Raw genomic sequence first — 17,102 nt, forward strand, 5'->3', positions numbered from 1 at the left:
ACAAAGAAAGGACAAATAATATTCTATTCATAATAACAACTATCAGCACCTTAACTTGCTAAACCGAATTCATCGCCTGAACTATTGCTGCAAACAAAATTAAATCAAATAACTGCACTCAAATGCCAAGATTCGCTGGTCCCAGCATGAGGACAGGATGAGTGGTGTACATAAGCAAGAGCAGAAGTGTGTTTGCTTTGTGTGTCTCGTGTTATATGTTACTGTGCGATTGTATATTGTGTTTCTTGTGTGAGATGTATGCTTGCCTGTACTCCTTGATTTCCATCAAACATGTAATTATCAGTTTGCACATGCCTAGCAAACATACAAATTGTCAGTCAATCTTCCTTTGGTCCCAATGGTTACACCCTGTTGGACCCATTGCATGCAAGTGGTGTGATCCATTGAATCCCATTGTGTGCAATTGATCTCGTCCCTTGGCTGCAATGGGTTAAGTGTCCAAAAACACCATTTGTTCCCGTTAGAAATTTCTAATTGGATCCAACTGTTTTTTTTTTGGTTGGGAGTAGTCACCAATCCCAATTACAAATGGATTGCTTTCTGACAGGTCCTTTTGTAGGAATGTTGACCTCAACCCTCGTTCATTTTGCTTTGTGTTGTTAAGAACCCTGTCTCTCTACCCTCTAGAATCTCTTTCTTGAAAACTGGGATCCACTTCTTAACGCACAAGCACTGAAAAGCAGCAGCTGTCTCAGCCACATGATCTTCCTAAACAAGCAGTCGCATAATCAAGGCTCGGGCCAGAACCTTAATCTTATTTTGTGCTCTCCTCACTGCAATTGGAGTGCTAAGATAGCAGCTGACAAAAGAGATGCAAGATGTGCAAACGCTGTTTGTGTGCAGACAACTGTGCACGCTGAGCAATATTTATCAGCTCCACTTTCTGACGCAAACAGTGCTGCGAAAGGGGGACGCGCGATTGTGCCTTTCGCCGACTGCATCTCAGCTGCTTATCAAGGTGATTACTATACTCATTCGCGTCAGAGGGGCAGCTCAACTTTCCCTGCTCCCCGAAAGAGGCAATCTCAAGAAGCATGTGAGGACCCTGCAAATGCATGCCAGGCCTTGATAGCGACAAGATGATCTTCAGACTTCCCACGTGTGCTAATATGGCATGAGGTAAGCAGCCTCATTTATGATAAAGCGGTAATGTGGAAAGTATATATCATACGCAGCAGACAAATATCAAGAGCAAAGGAACAACAGATAAAAACAATGGACCAAGAACGAACAAAGAAATTAGCATAACTGTGGAAAAGTGTGTTCTAGCCACTGACGTAATTTGGACGGCTCAAGGATTCAAAATAATAGACAATATATGCTTTTAAAGATAAAAATTTTTTACACCTAATCTTCACTTAAGATCACAGGAGTAAAAAGAGCATTAGCCATACTCTTTGCAAAAATTGTAGATTCCTGTTAAAAGAGTTCCAGACATCTGGAAAAACATTTGCAAAGAAAAAGAATGACTGCAAAACCAGGAAAAAGAAGAAGACCAAGAAGAATCAGCTGGATTAAAACAATGAAATGAAAACTGGGAAACCAAACATACATGGCTTATACAATGCAAAAAAAAAAAGAGGAAATCTCATTATTTTATGCAACCGTTACACTCCTGCTAAAAGGCAGAAAATAAAACCATGCACCATGCAAGGCTGATGCAGGTACAGCAATGGACAATGGCTCGAAGACGAGCTAGTCCAAAGGCTAGCCTAAGAAGTAATAACTGTCAGTGCATCTATTAAAATTTGACAACGATAGGCTCAGTTAGGAGACAGCTTGACTCGAGAAAATTAGGCCACTGGAATAAATCACACCCCACAAATGCATCCCTTTCATTTTGTGGCTAAGATTTCTTCACAGATATTACCTTCGCTCTGTATATATACATTTTAAAGTCTTCAAGTATAATTACCAGCCAGCTTGTCACCAAAGCAAAATTACAGCTTTAAAAAATTTGGTTTTTACATAAAATTGATAAAAACATACTTCGGGGAAATTATGGGAATCAAATAATGTTTACAACTGACTTAGAAAACTTGTTTACTTTCCGATAACGAATGCAAAAGCACTGTACTAATAAAAAGTCATTTACTGCAAGTTCTATTTTTTCCGCAGCTTCATCTTCATGTGGAAGTTACAGTACGATATTTGGCCCAACGTTCTGTGACATTGACAAAACAAGATGGCTGAAAACCGCTAGCATTAGTATTTAGCAAAGTGCTATAAAAGGTGCTCCTACAGTAAAAACTGACTGCCAGTTAGGCTATGTTGCATGAACCCAGTGAAAGGTGTCAGGGTGTGCGACATGTGCAATGTCAATAAAAGGATTGCTTTATAGGTTTCGTTTACAGGTTTTGGTGTCCTAAAACGGCTCGGGCTATGAAGGACACTGCAGCAGAGGGCTCCCAATCATTTCAACCACTTGAGGTTCTTGCACTGATATTGCATAGGAAACGGAAGGCTTGATTTTTGCCTCCACCAAAGGGGTCGAGCCCGCTTTGTTTTTTTTTGGGGGGGATAATCGGTCGAGCGCCTTAAACACTGCGCCATCATGGTGGGTGCCAGTAAAATGAAACAACATAGCACAGCGTAACAAGCTAACTTACCCGTCCATGCCCCTGCCTCCCAACTACTTTCTTCTTGTTCTCCTGCTCCCCCTTCATATGTTGGGTCTACGCAACCATCGTGAGCCTGGAAACTCATGCCACTGACCGGCAGGTGCCACCGTTGTGGCAGAGGGAGGAGGCACGGCTGTTGCTGTCGGGGCCACACCGCGGCGAAAACTGGCACTCGTCGCCATAGAAGTCACCCAGGCAGGAGCAGGAGTAGTGGCTCCAGTCCGCGGCCGCCAGGCAGATGCCTGTGAAGGAGCAGTGGTGGCCAAGGCAGGAGTCCGTACGCAGGCTCTCATTGGCCTCCAGCATCTCGTAGGTGAGGTTGAACCCGTACACGTCCAGGAACAGGTCAAGCACACGGTGGTGGATGTTGCCCGGCTCGCGCACCTGTTTGGACCAAGCAATCGATGCACCTATGTAACACTTACTCCAAGTAAGCACTGAGCCAATATACACCTCAGAAAATATTATGGTACTCATCTGCACGTGTTTCTGTTAAGATATGGACTGAAGAAAGTTATGCTGGTGCCATCGAAAGTTAAAATGCTTACGATTCAGTGAGTGGACAATTTGCACGGAAGAGCGCAAGCAGACGATTTTGTCAATTCCTGAAAAGTGTTGCACATTGCGAAGTTTTGTGAAACTTATGTCAATTTTAGGTAAGCTGACAGATGGTACAGTACTGCTGCCAGTGATCGACTATACTAACGCCGACTGTGAGGCTACTGGACGACCAAAGCCGCAAGAAATAATTTGACATACTGGTGATTTTTGCAAGCACAATTTAACATCCAACTCCCATTCATTAGATATGTCCTCAATATGTTAGGCCTATCTCGTAGTGGCATGCGTGTCTCACACTCCTGTACAGCCTAGATAGCGAGCGCCGTATCAGCCACAGCACATGTTCAGCTCCACAACACTGAATATATTTTGACAGCTCCAGGCTGGCCAGACCTCACCACTACCTCGTGGGGGTCATTTGCATCAGGTGACATAATCGTTACGAAATCTCATTACAGCACACAAAAAAAAAACACACACACACATACACACAGAGGCAATGTCCATTGTGTCTGCTCTGTCTTAGTCCCCCTGCTTCTAGTCTTTTTTTTTTTTCATTCTTCAGCACTAGAATGATGTTTCATAATGCAATTCAGAACCAACTAGCGCAGCTGTGTGCGCTCAGCGACACAATCACATTGGAAGGTACCATGATCCACTGTCATCAGTCACACAATCAATAAATACATCATGTGACGGACTGATGACGTCAACCTCTGTGGCCATGACCCCCTTACACAATCATCATTGAAGCTTGTCTCCATATATGCATGTCAGTTCAACTTATGTGACACATGCATCTGCAAATATAGCTGCTGCTCTGTATGCAGGTCATATTATATTGGCAGAGTAAAATTTGCTCCCTGAATAACTCAAGGAAATGTGTCCAGCTGTATGGCACAACCAGAACACACGACCTAGATTATGTGATGACAGTTTATCACGCTAGCCTAAACGTAGGTACTAGAGGTCCAATCTTAGACAAGGCAGATGGGCACGAAAAAGATAGCCCTGCTGCATCTCAAAAACCATTCTACAGTTTATCTTATCCATGTAGCTTCTGGAAGCCCTTTGGAGGTACCCAACAGAGAGCAAAAATCTATTTTTGTATCTGTTACTGCACAGCATATGCTGTCAATATACATCTTAGACAAATGTTGTATCCCATTTTTCACATCAGGATCAGTTGACGACTGTTGAGCTGAGTCTGCTTTTGCGTACTAGCATGATTTCAATCCCAGTATACAAAAAGCATGTATAACATTACTAGTTAATATGTAGCTTTTCAGATCAAGTTGTGGTGCTACATGCAAACAAATTTAGCTCAACCACATTATTACAAATTGAAAACTACAAGAATATCCTGCAAGTAAACCTACACCACAGTTCTATTCCTGTCGTGCCATTGTTAGAAATGGGCAGTAACTATCAGAGTTTACAGTGATGCTGGGCTGCCACAAACAGATTTCACACATTATTCACATGAAATTATGCCGCACACCAGTGGCATAGCCAGAAATGTTTTTCGGGGGGTGTTAAAGCTGCCAGTCATAAGAATGGACGAAAAAAATAAGGAAGAAAGGAGGTGAGGATGCAGCACTCAGAGAATTTCAGGGAGCAATGTCCATAGGGAGAATGGAGCATCCCCTTGTGCCTTTGTCCTCATTCCTTACGGTGTGATATGACCACGGTGTGAGACTTAATTCTTTCACTGTGGTTATGATACATGAACCCAGCATCTCTGCCCTTGTATGTTAATAGTAAATGGCTGTCTCACAAAAATTTATAAAAGCAATTGAAGACTACAAAAACAGCAAGCATAGCAACAGACTAGTTTTTCAGTCAGCACTGAGTAATTGGTTGCTGCACTGCATATAACACCAACAATTCTGGCATTTTTCATTTATACAAACCAACAATGGAAAAATGGAGAGCCTGTCTATTAATCAAAGTGGAAAAAAAGGAAGCACTGCTTACTGCTACTCATTTCATGCATACCGTTACTATTTTTCACTGTTGAATTTGCAACCTTGCGTTGAAAATAAAAGAACTAAATCGGAAGTGTTCGAGTTTTCTTTTTCTCACGTGTCATGCAGGTGTTTGCCTATTCTGTTAGATGAACAAAGAGGTCACTGCAATATTGTTTGTGGCCAAGCATCGAGAATGGCGAAGATATAGCACTAAATTATTACTATAGTTCAAGCTGCAGCCATCCCTCTCCCCTCTCCTATTTAGAAAATAAAATTCTTACTCCTCTACAGTCAAAATCCATTGTTAACTTTGAAGTTGTCAACAGGAGCAATATTAAAAGCAAAGAACAATAGCACGAGCTCTTTTTAAACTGCTCAGACTTTTGAAGTATATAGCAAGAAAGAAAGCAAAGTAAGCACTAGCATCAGTAAGGCCACGCAAATAACCATCTTTAGCAAAAGCTTAGCAGAAGAACAGTAATAGCGTAGCAAAAGAACAGTGGCAAGGGAGATGCAAGCAATGGTGTGCCTAATTTTACCTTGCATATGAGCTACTCTAGGACTGCCAAACCACACAGATTTTACACATACCTGTGCCCCATACACTATAACAACTCAGCACTAGCACTTATTAACTAATAAGCCACAAGAGAAGCATAGCTGAATCATCTAAAACCAAAAACAAACAATATTAGGCAAAATACCAAAAGATAGAAACTATCAGTTGTTACCATAAAAACCAACTTTTGACATTGGAAGAAAAGCCATGGTAACTGATATTTTTGGGCAAATTAAATGTTTTGACAGGAAATGGAGGTCAGCAAACTAAGAGATTAAGAAAACTATAACAAGATGTCTTGCTTGCTAACAACTGATACAAACATACACATGTTTTCCCGGCTGAGTATGATGCTGTACCTGCTGGCAGATGTATAAATGCAAATTTCTTGTCTATGCATCACCATTTCTCTGTCTGCCTGAATTGGAAAACTTATCAAAATATTTTACACAAGATTATCGTATCTATATTTAAGAATTGTATGCAGTAAGGTAAATGAAGGGTGAGTTGTGAAACGTCACTTCTATAACAAAACACTGAAATAAGAAGCATAGTTTAGTAGTCCTCCAGAAAACCGGTGAGTTATGTGAACGAGCAGTCCTCAAATGACAAACCATTATGAGTATTTTGAGAAATTCCTACTTTTCTGTGTTATTGTATGTTTCCAAGATTGAGGGGAGAGAATTAAACTACAGCACTTTTGCAGAAAAAAAAAATTTTGACGAAGTAGTCAAGTGTCGGCCCTGCCTTTTACAATGTAGAAGATGCACACTAGCTTATTCCAGCGACGGTCGGACGACCACAGGACCACAGCTTCAACTTTAGCTCTGTCATTTCCTAATATATCAGCTTTGGTGTACGCGCATGCGTTTGACAGCTGCATATCGCGCACCGTATTTTTTATTTTTTTCAGAACCCTGCCGTCGTCCCGTAAAAAGTTGATAGAAGCAGCACGTTCTTTTTTCAACCCCCAAGGGGAGGGGAGGGGGGGGGGGGGGGGGTGAGATTTTCCTTTTTTAAAGCCTGCGCAACCTAATATGCATGAGTGATCGAAGTAACCAGCTATAGCTAGATTCGCTAAAATCTATCCAGAGCGGGGCCTCTTTATGATAGAATGTTCTCTCTTTTGAGAAAAATATATACGCGCTCATACGCCACGTTTCGATTGAAGTGAATTCCCACCTGAAAATCGATGACCATGACAGGCTTGTTGCTCAGCACGTGGGTGGGCTCGGACTCGGAGCTGATGGACCCTATGAGTGTTCCGCCCATGTTGAGCTGCTCGTCCGAGTAGAACAAGTACTCCGACACAGTCACTCCTTCGCGCATGTAGAACTGCGTCAAATAAAGCGCCACGCGCTGCCGTGGCGACGCCTCGAGCACCCACCGGCACGCGATGGGCACCGGGTACGGTCGGGGAAAGCCTGGGGTGCTGATCACGCCCCGTGGGCCGCGCAGCACGCCGCCACAGTCGCGAAACACTTCTGCGGCTTCGGCGCGCGGCACAACGCGCACTACCGACACAAACAGCAGCGCGGCGGCACAGCAGACGACGGACGCGGCATCGAGGAGCCGCGCTGCTGTCATTATGACGATGGGCAGCGTTTCCCGCGCCAGCGGCACGGCAACGCGGAAAACACAGCGCCGCTGAGTCAGGCACCACACTCCTCGCTGAACAACTCTTCCCTGCCGCACCCGCGCAGTCCTCAGGGGCTCGGTGTTGAAATATCCCGTGCCCCGCGTCGTTTCCTGGCTTTCACGACCACGGCGGACGACCACGGGCAGTAGCAGCAGTCGAATCGATCACTGAGGGCCACAGAGCGGTTTCCAGTATTCCGCTCCATCGCATCCGAGCAGTGTCCGAACGCTGCGCCAGAAACAAGGTGCCGCAGGGACAGCGATACGTTGTATATGCTTGTGTGACGCGCGTGAGTGGGTGCAGCCCGCGCGCGCGCGCGCGGAATGGGCAAAGCGTTCCTTCGCTTACCGCCACCTTTTTTAAACGATCGATGCGAGAGCAGCCGGAGGCCCTGGCAGGAGGATCGGAGCGGGAGGCTGCAGTGGCGACAAGCCAACCCCAGCGCCGCAGGACGCGCGGACGCCCAGCATTGAAGTGACGGCCCGTCTTCGCCAAGTCCGGCATGGCCAAACCGGTTGCATTGTTGCAGTCTGCTTCGTCTAACAGCAGCGCCCCTATAACGTCTCTGTGGTCAAGATGGACGCGAGCTGGGCTCGAACAACCGTGGAAGACCCGGAACACGGCAGGACGCCGTAGCAGACGCCCCGTACGTCAAGCGTTCCTTTGGTTTCGCTCACTACAGCGCACAACCAAAAATGCGCACAAGCGTGCGAACGCCCGCGCCGCGCACGCTCTCCTCGCTCTCCTCCTGCCAGCTCCCGCCGACGATGCCGCGGTCGCCCGCCGCGACACCTATCGGCAGCGTTTTTCCGGACGTTGACTAGTTGCTGCGGTTGGCAGCAAACACCGACCTTATTTTCTCGCGCACGCGTGCAAATGCTAAACTCGTGTAAATGAGCACTTTACGCGCGTCGCTTCTGAGTAAACACTTCGCGCCGGCTGAGAACAAGGCTCGCAACTAGGACGGTTTCTTGACCAGAACAAAGAAGAAAGTCCGGCGAGCCGAAAAAGGCGTTGTCGTGCGTGACCCGCGCGCGACGCTTAACCCAAATTGTTGCGCGTGCCTTCGTATAACTTTTGTTTTCGGGCTGGAAGAGCTCATGCCGAGTGCTTATTACCTGGCTTCGTAGTAGGAGCTCGGCGCAAGTCCAGAACGCGTGCGCCCCGAAGGGCCTTCCGTGACACAAAGCATGCAGCTGCAAACTCGGTTGAAGGGGGAGCTGTCGAGTCTTTGCGACGCCGCACCGCCACCTCCCCCGCAGTTCCTAGAAGATTTATGCGCACTGGTGGGGTGAGTTGTCAAAGGACCAGACTCCCTCCACGACCCACACCGTCGCGCTCCGGAAGTCGTTGAACTCGGAAAGTAAATAGGGGCCCCACCCTTCCTCTTTGAAAAGCGTTCGAGTGCCGTCGTTCATTGTGCAGTTTGTGGCGAGACTATGAAGCTAAGCGACTTCTCAACGCACCTTAGGGCGCCGTCGGGAAGCCGGGTGGGCTAAGGAATCCATAAAATATTAATGACTGTTGCAGGTGCCGAGGCAGACGGTGCCAACATAGGTAGTCTTCAAATGCCAGTCTGTTAAACTGAGAACACAGTGCATTCGCTCATTGTACTGCATCCCGGTTATAGAATATTTCAGCATTTGTCCATAAATCACTTGTTTATTCTTTGACGACGCTGTCGTAGCTAAAGTTGACAGGCGACCTTTTGAAAGAACTCAAGACAGCGCACTTTTCACACTTGCTTAATTGTCGTTGGGCTTCCCTTAAACTGTATAGTGGGCCTGAAAACGCTGTGGCAGACACAGGTGTGCGTTGTCAGCGCGCAGAATGATCACACAGCTCGTCCTGGCTAAAAAAGGCACAAGATGGTTTTTTGAGCATGCACAGCTCACAAATCGCGGAAAGGAATCATGTCAACTGCATCCTGGTAGAACATGCACTCAGGAAGGAACTTTTCAGGATGTTGACATTTGTGTGTGTGTGTGTTGGGAGGGGGGGGGGGGGGGGCAATTACTGTACTTAGAACTGACGAAGGGCGGCTGCCACGCGTCAAGCCATGGATGCTTGCCAGTGTCGGAACGATGATGAAACCAAAAACAAAGGGTAGCAGTACGTTTCACAATTCAGTCTGCCAACGCGTCGACGACCTAGAACTTTTCACAAATATTGAGGTAAAACACCAAACTGCTTTTATACTCTCCGAATCAGTATGATGGTCAACACCTCAACTTGGCTTAACCTGCACAAATCAAAGTGCTCAAACAAAATCCTTGAAGGAGACAAACAGCAGCTACAATTAAGGGACAATATGTTCGTCACGTGGATTCGAGATACAGAAGCTTGTAGTCGTGAACAGAATTAAATAATGTATCTTGGTTCACAAGCAGGATTGAAGTTTCTCGGGTCTCTTGATGTTGCACGTGCGCTTCTGGCTGGAAAAATATATTATTTATGCTTCCTTTCAATAAACTGTAAACTGTTTTAACACCGTTCCTATCTTCTTTCTTGCGCCATGTTGCTGAGCTGTTTGTTTCCTTCGAGGATATACAAACTAAATCAACTCTCAGTTTTACTGCAAACGAAGAAAATTTTGCACCAAGGGCCAAGTGAAATACATGTTCACAGCTTACCGCCCTAGTTCCCCTTGTGCCTTTTAGTTAATATGACATAGGCCTCTTCTTTTTTTCGCTAACGTTCTCCGCATGCGCGAAGAAAACTCAGCAGCCGCTTTTGCCCAGTGAAAATGTGGGAGGAGTACACTGTGCGTGCTTTTCCACGAACGACGTCCCTACGGTCATCGATGCGATGAACTGCTGAGCAATAATTACGTACAGTGCTAGCATTTTCTAGGCCATCGGTAATGTATGCATTTTTCCCACCCGCCCTCGCCTCAAGCGAAAATACGCAGTCAGGCTTCTACGGCATCCTTTTGTTGTGCAGAGCGAAACGTGCGTTAGGGTTGTCCACTTGTAGGCGGGACCACTTTACTACTTGAAAAATAGGGTCATCCAACTATTTTAAATGAATTTTTGCAGCAAATATGCAAGGGACCCTCGTGAGCCGGTGCGACAAATGTATTTCTCCTGGCAACCCAAGAGGGATGCGCTACTGAAAAGAAGATCATTGAGTTACTTTTGCACAAACAAACAAAAAAGTAAAGCTTATCGTCTTGGTCGGCTAACACGAAATCGATCACCTGTAACATTTAAGCCTCAAATATTAGCTTATTTGTGCTTACTACCAGGTATATGTACTAACGGCTTGCACAAAAATGAACAAAACTGACGAGAATGTCTGTTCCTCCAAAGTTGGACACTTCATTTCCTATTCTCTTTTTCCCGCCGCTCGATTCAGGCTTATCATGGGAAAGTGCATGCGAGAAACGGACCCGTGATCCCTATACTTATTCTTCATAAGTGCGCTTCGAATTTGCGCCGCTGCCGGTGGCACACCGTGACTTTTCGCTTTTATCCAATGGCCACTTTTCTCTTTTTCTTCTCAACAATAGACACCTTTAGCATATCCTGTTGCGACAGCCGCACGCAGCGTGCCGTAAACCCTGCGTCGTTTGGTGGCGCGCCGGCTCCCGTTACTCGGTACTCCGTTACCAGTAATACATCGGTATGCTAAAGTTTTCTGCAGAGATGCGTACCATAGCGCGGTATGCCTCGAACCGGTCCCTCGGCCTGTCATCTCAGCTACTCATGCAGCTTTCCAAATCACGTGATTCTAAACGGTAATATGTATTCCTGTTCCGTCGAGTGAAAACAATTCTGACCGTACGAGCTGATGTTGGTTGAGTGTGGAGGCAACGTGCCAAATATGGATATGCAAAGCATGGGAAGAAATCTAAGTGCCGTAATAGTCAGCAGTGCATGGGTAGTGATCGAGTGAATGGTTAGTAGTGACTGTTAATTAGTGACCGCGAATTAGTTAAATGTGATTAGTGAGCAAAAACGGGAAATGTACTGAATGTAATGAAATGAAAGGTAATTGAAAAGAAGGTAGCAAATGAGTAAATAGCAACCCTTAATTAGTGAAGCGTCTTCGTGACAAAATGTAGAAAACGGCAAAAATGCACTGAATATAATAAAATAGATGTGGTACTGGGGTTGGAAGATGCAAAGAAGTGTATGGCTCCCAATTAGTGACTTGTAGTTAGCCCAGTGTAGATTGTGAATAAGATGGCCAAAATGCGCGACATGCAGTCAGAAGAAGAATAATTGAACCCTAAGTAATAAGCAGCACTAATTAGCCACCTTAATTAGTGAGCAAGCTGTACTAAAATACTCCAAATGTGGCCAAATGTACGTTGCTTGAACTAGAGGTAGTAAAGGAGTAAATAACGACCCCTTATAGTAAACTGTATTTAGAGAATAAACTGCAACAGTGCACTATGAGTAATGACGTAACAAAAGGAAGTCGCGTCCATGAGTCGCAAGCCTATCTCGACGAACAGCTCAGCTAGACATGGCAGTAATTGAATTACAGCAATGAACGGTAATTGAATTATTTTTCTGTTAATTTTCATGTACCGAATTACTTTTTGATCTGGTAATTTAGTAATATAATTAATTACTTCAGTGAGTAGTTTTGCAGCAAAATTAATTAATTGCTTTCGAAAATACTGCTATTTAGTAGGCAAGGCGGCAGAGTGCTGCGAAAGCAGGAACAGCTCGTGCCAAGCCTGCAACGGAACGGCAGAAATACAACTGAGTAAAACTCTGCACCTGAGGCCTGCGGTGTCCTAGCCGCGTCACTTACTGCGACTATATATCCTATGGATAGGCGCAAGCATTTCCCAAGCAGCAAGAAGGTGTCGAGAGGCGGTCGAATGGACAAATCGTTGAAGACGGCCGGAGTTGAAAACTATAGTTAGGATGGCGTAGTGGCTCTCCGTTGCGTCGCTATAGGGCAGAGTGGTGCCTGGTTACATTTGTCACACGGGGTGAGCGAGGCAGGCGGAAAAGTCAATGGCGGGAACATTACTGAGCGCAAGGCGCTGAGGTCGATCGCATGGAACCACAGAAGGAACATTTGACGTTTGGAGGGCTTCAAACGATGAAGATCGCTCCCGGCAAGCGAGGCGTAGAGTTCGCCGCTCATTTTTACCTTGAGGGCAAAGAAAGTGGCGAGCGTTCGACCATATTCTTCTGTTTTAGTTAATTTGTTGGCATTGTCTTACCTTTGTGACAGCGCGCACTGTTGGAAAGAGGGGGGAATAATTGCACGGGATTGAATTTGGCGAGAAAATGAAAGAATGCGTGCATCGCGTCTGGAGAGAGGTTGTTTTGTTACTAGGTCGACTTAGTTTTTGCATGGATGGAAGTTTTCCATTACGCTGCAAAAGTAATTGTATAAATATGTCATGTCATTACTTATTGGGAGCCATAATTACTAATGCATTTTAATTATGCTTTGGTGATTTTTAGGCAAGTAATCAGTAATGTAATTGAATTCTTTTTCAAAGGTAATTTTTCCTTGTATGAACTGATGGCATAGCAGAGTCGTCGAAAGAGAGACGGTTAAGCGGCAGCCAAAGGAAGACGCCAAAGAAATCGCAAACATGCATTCGTATCCTTTCACGTTAGGAAACTTCGGTGACCCCTAAAGTTTTTTATGAAAATCGGAAACCACGTAAACGTCTTTAAATTGACAAGCCGATTTTGAGCCGTTCCTCTCCTCCTTTCTTTTTTACAGCCTTTCCTTGATACGACACCCTGCTCTTCGTTTGTGTTCACCATTGAATAGTTCGCCAAAACGTCTTGACTGACGTCACAGCCTCCTAGTTATTAACTATAACCGCAGTGCCGTATTTCGTAGCAATGACCTTAAGAGGAGCTTACAAAGAGAAGTTACAAATTGATGTGGGGCCGTATTGAGTCCGCCTTTTTCCCCTTTCATCATTTTGCTCTCTACCAATGGTAGTTGATGATTATGACGTCATGGCTAACATTCAAACAAGCAAAGTCGTTCGTAGGCTGTGCGACCGCTCCAAGAAAGAGCCGACCAATGACATGGCAGCGAAAGAAATAAGTAAGAGGAAAAAACTGATTCAGAATACGGTTTGACGTTACGGAGTGACGTTACTTATATTGCGCAGCGCCTGTTCACGGGGTTGCATGCCCCAGACCGCGAACAAGGAACGCGAAGGCCTCTCGCGAAAGTCCTCATGTCGCCCTCCTCTATCCTTCTGGCCATATTGCTAAATACGATGGCGGATATCTCCGGTTCCACTCTGAGCCCATTAGCAAGTTCCGCGTAACGCGCTGAGTGATCGACCACGGCTGATACGCGGGCGCCTGATAAAACTAGGAAATGACAGCTGGAGGGCAGAACCTGCTCGGTTTCCTCTCGTTTGGATTTTTTTTTTTATCAGAGATAACTATAGTTGGGAGTAGGTTTGCAAGCTTTTTTGTGCCGTTTATTTTGAAAGTCATATGCTCCAAGGAGATATGTAACCCTCCCCCGTAGCCGCGCGTACCGAAATGGCATTTCACACCCCTACAAAGAGATATGATACCAGATAAATCAGTCTGTTTAATTTGCCAACTAGTGACACAAAGAATGCGGGCAACCTGCTGAATTTGCGTGTAACAAGAAGCAACGGATGTGGGCATGACGTGCAGTGAAAGGCAAATAGCTGATGGTCGTTAAGAGTAAATGATTGGATTGGAGGGGTGTGGGGACAGAGTCAGTTGGGCAAATTATGAACTTCTTGCGGAATATATGGCGGTCGCAGCTGGCACATGAAAGGATCAGTGGATGGATATCTAGTTGCTTGGTCAAGGCGGGTGGCAGCCTACGCTATATATAGTGTCGTATACCCTCAGCGGAGCTTAAGTTGCTTGTGTGTCTTCTATACTTTTTCTGCTTGATGTGTACTACGTGCATTGTTCACATTTTTGGAGCAGAAGCTCCGCTACGCCGTGTTCCGCCGAGGTCATCAGGTACGATAATTTGACCTCTGGTACGGCGCGAGGAGCTGACCCCAATCCCTTCTTTGCATGTTCGGCGCACGGAGCCGGCGGCTCTTGCTCCCTATTCTCTTGCTTCGCTTATTCTTCAACTTCGCACACCTTCTTCTTCTTCACACACCTGGCAAACTTTATTTGTACAGGTACGTTTCTCCATAAAGATACAAGATTGCCTTACACAGCGCGATACTTCCCACCACCACCGCTGCCCATCTGGAGCAGCGCTGACGTCGGGGATGCCGTGAACTGCGAAATGCGTCGAGCACTCTAGTAAGGTGGTGGCCAAGCTAAGGAATCAATTTAAAAAAAAATGCAATTTACGTCACCACAGTTTTCTTTCCTTTTTTTTTTCGCTAACTTGCCATAAGGCACACTATATAAAGTCATGCAAACCGTTTTCTGCCAGAAACTGGAGAAGACTTTTGCTTTTAGAGTTGTCAAATAGCCACTTAGGGAAATCCTCCTCCCTCGTCGCCGACAGTCCTACTTTCTGAAAAATCCGTGTCCCTGACGCCCTCGTCCCTGCACAAGTCCACAGCAGGTGGCGAACATCCACCTCTTCAGCCGGCGTAGAACATTTCGGGCAGGTGGTCGGTCCTATGTCTTGGGAGTCTCATCGACACTTGACTGACGAATAAGGGCCGCCCCAGCCCTAATCCTTCTAAGGGATACCTCCTCCAGTCTAGTTAAGTTATTAGGGAGGGGGTAAGTGCTCGGCGGGATGAGGGCACATGTACTTTTCCGCAGAGAGGATGCTAGGATGGTGACTATACAGAAACGGGCATCAAAAGATAGCTTGATGGGTGGTGTATTAGTGTTTGGAATTAGATGTGTGAGGTTGCCAACTTTTCTTTGCTCAGCGTTCTCAGCATTATCTTGAGTCCACTGTATCTGGAAGCGTATCTTTGTTTCAAGTGCATGGATCTCCTGTGTTACACGTAGCGTATATTTGTCACTATTCTCAGTTTTTTTTATGGCAGCTAAGGAGTCGGTATAGATGTGGGCTTCTGTTATGGACTCTACTTTATTTATGGCCTTCATTGCATCGTTTTTAAAATGAATTACATCTGCGATACTGGTTTATATTTCCCTTTTGTTGTTTTCTAGTTTATCATTCTGCTCGGTTTTTAGGAAAGGAGACTTCGATATTAGATTCCAGAAATTAGACCATGCAAGGCAACTCCAATTTCTTCTCAACTTCTACACATAATATAAACCATTCTCCAACGTGCGCAATAATAACGTCATTCTACTGTGCTCAAGTACAGAGTTGAATTTCCAAATGGCTTAGTGACCTATAGAGACAGCGGAACTTCACACTCTACCATGAAAGCATCTCTCTCTATCTATGAGGGCTTTTGGTAATGCGTTGTTCTTACACTTTAAAAAGTTTAGTTCCTTTGCGCAAGCAGCCTATAGTCTGCGCTGCTCAGGTCTTGGCACATAACTTTACGGCCCGGACGAACCTTGACCTTGTGCGGTAATCTTCTCCATCTGAGGTAATAAAGTTTGAGGCGCTCGCTCGAGCCGCGCCGGCGTTGAAAGCGAAAGCGCATATCGCTCGGACGAGACTGGATTACGTTTGAATGGCTGAGCCGAGTGGGAGCCCGGTTATTTCGGCTGAGTTTCAAAGCATCAGCCGCTTTCGAAATGACCGGCGCATATGCACGACGAATGGCGTGGGCGTCGGGAGCATTATGGAGTCCGCTGAGCTATAGTTACTGCCGATGTTATTGTCTCTCTCTTAAGCGCTTGTTCAAGTCTGGGATTTCAAAACGAATACTGTTGAGAGGCGAAAATATGGATTATCTGCTCCATCAGCATGCGAAAGAAAAATGAAACAAACCGCAAAACACGTCCTTTAAAACGAGGCAAAACGAGGTTCTTTTATTAGTACACTCATTGAGTGGCGCTCCACCTAACACCTATTTAACCAGCCATAAATATTCAGGTTTCACTTCATAACCGTTATAGTTACGGTTGCCACCCAATATATATATATATGTACATAGGGAGAGGGTTGAAGCTCGAATGGGCCCGGTAGGGCATAAACTTAGAGGTGACACACGGTGGAAAAAACAACACTTTAATCCGACGTTTCGGCCGGGGTCCGGCCTTTGTCAAGGAATGTAGCTTTGTAGCTACATTCCTTGACAAAGGCCGCACCCCGGCCGAAACGACGGATTAAAGTGTTTTTTTTTCCACCGTGTGTCACCTCCTTTAAGTTTATATATATATATATATATATATATATATATATATATATATATATATATGCGTGCGTGCGTCTGTGTCCGTGTCCGTGTCCGTGTCCGTGTGTGCGTGTGCGTGTGCGTGTGCGTGTGCGTGTGCGTGTGCGTGTGTGTGTGTGTGTGTGTGTGTGTGTGTGTGTGTGTGTGTGTGTGTGTGTGTGTGTGTGTGTGTGTGTGTGTGTGTGTGTGTGTGTGTGTGTGTGTGTGTGTGTGTGTGTGTGTGTGTGTGTGTGTGTGTGGTTCTGGCAGTCTTGCAGCTATAGGTAGCGTAAGTGGGTTCTAGCACAGCTTTCGCCCTCGCTCTTGATCACGTTCTACGTGACGCTGGCGGTAACAAAGGACGTTCCACGTCCACCGCTATGATTGAGGGTGGCGCTGGTGAACACTCTCAAGGTTACACGTGGGCATGAAGATGACGCATGTGCTGTATGTGGTAACTCCAGTGAAACAATTGACCATATTACACTCGAATGTAATGGTATCCATCCGGAAGTTGATG

The 17,102-nt window shown here is 45.6% G+C and overlaps 1 protein-coding gene across 5 annotated transcripts in view; it reads right to left on the reverse strand.

Moving 5' to 3' along the window:
* Positions 1–8,147, reverse strand: part of LOC146178194 (uncharacterized) — a 61,470-nt gene extending 53,323 nt beyond the window's left edge. For 3 of the 5 annotated variants that reach the window (XM_084578010.1, XM_084578011.1, XM_084578009.1), the window contains exons 1-2: positions 6,915–8,146; positions 2,737–3,026 (exon numbers count right to left, since the gene is read on the reverse strand). In XM_084578010.1, the coding sequence (XP_084434136.1) occupies positions 2,737–3,026; positions 6,915–7,319 (695 nt within the window). In that variant the 5' untranslated portion in view covers positions 7,320–8,146. Of the gene's footprint in view, positions 1–2,736; positions 3,027–6,914 lie in introns of all 5 variants that reach the window. The other 2 variants (XM_084578013.1, XM_084578012.1) reach the window with 1 other exon arrangement.
* Positions 8,148–17,102: the final 8,955 nt, after the last annotated feature.

The sequence above is a fragment of the Amblyomma maculatum genome, chromosome 9 (assembly GCF_055883805.1).
Source record: "Amblyomma maculatum isolate TAMU_Amacu chromosome 9, ASM5588380v1, whole genome shotgun sequence".
Taxonomy (NCBI): Eukaryota; Metazoa; Arthropoda; class Arachnida; order Ixodida; family Ixodidae; genus Amblyomma; species Amblyomma maculatum.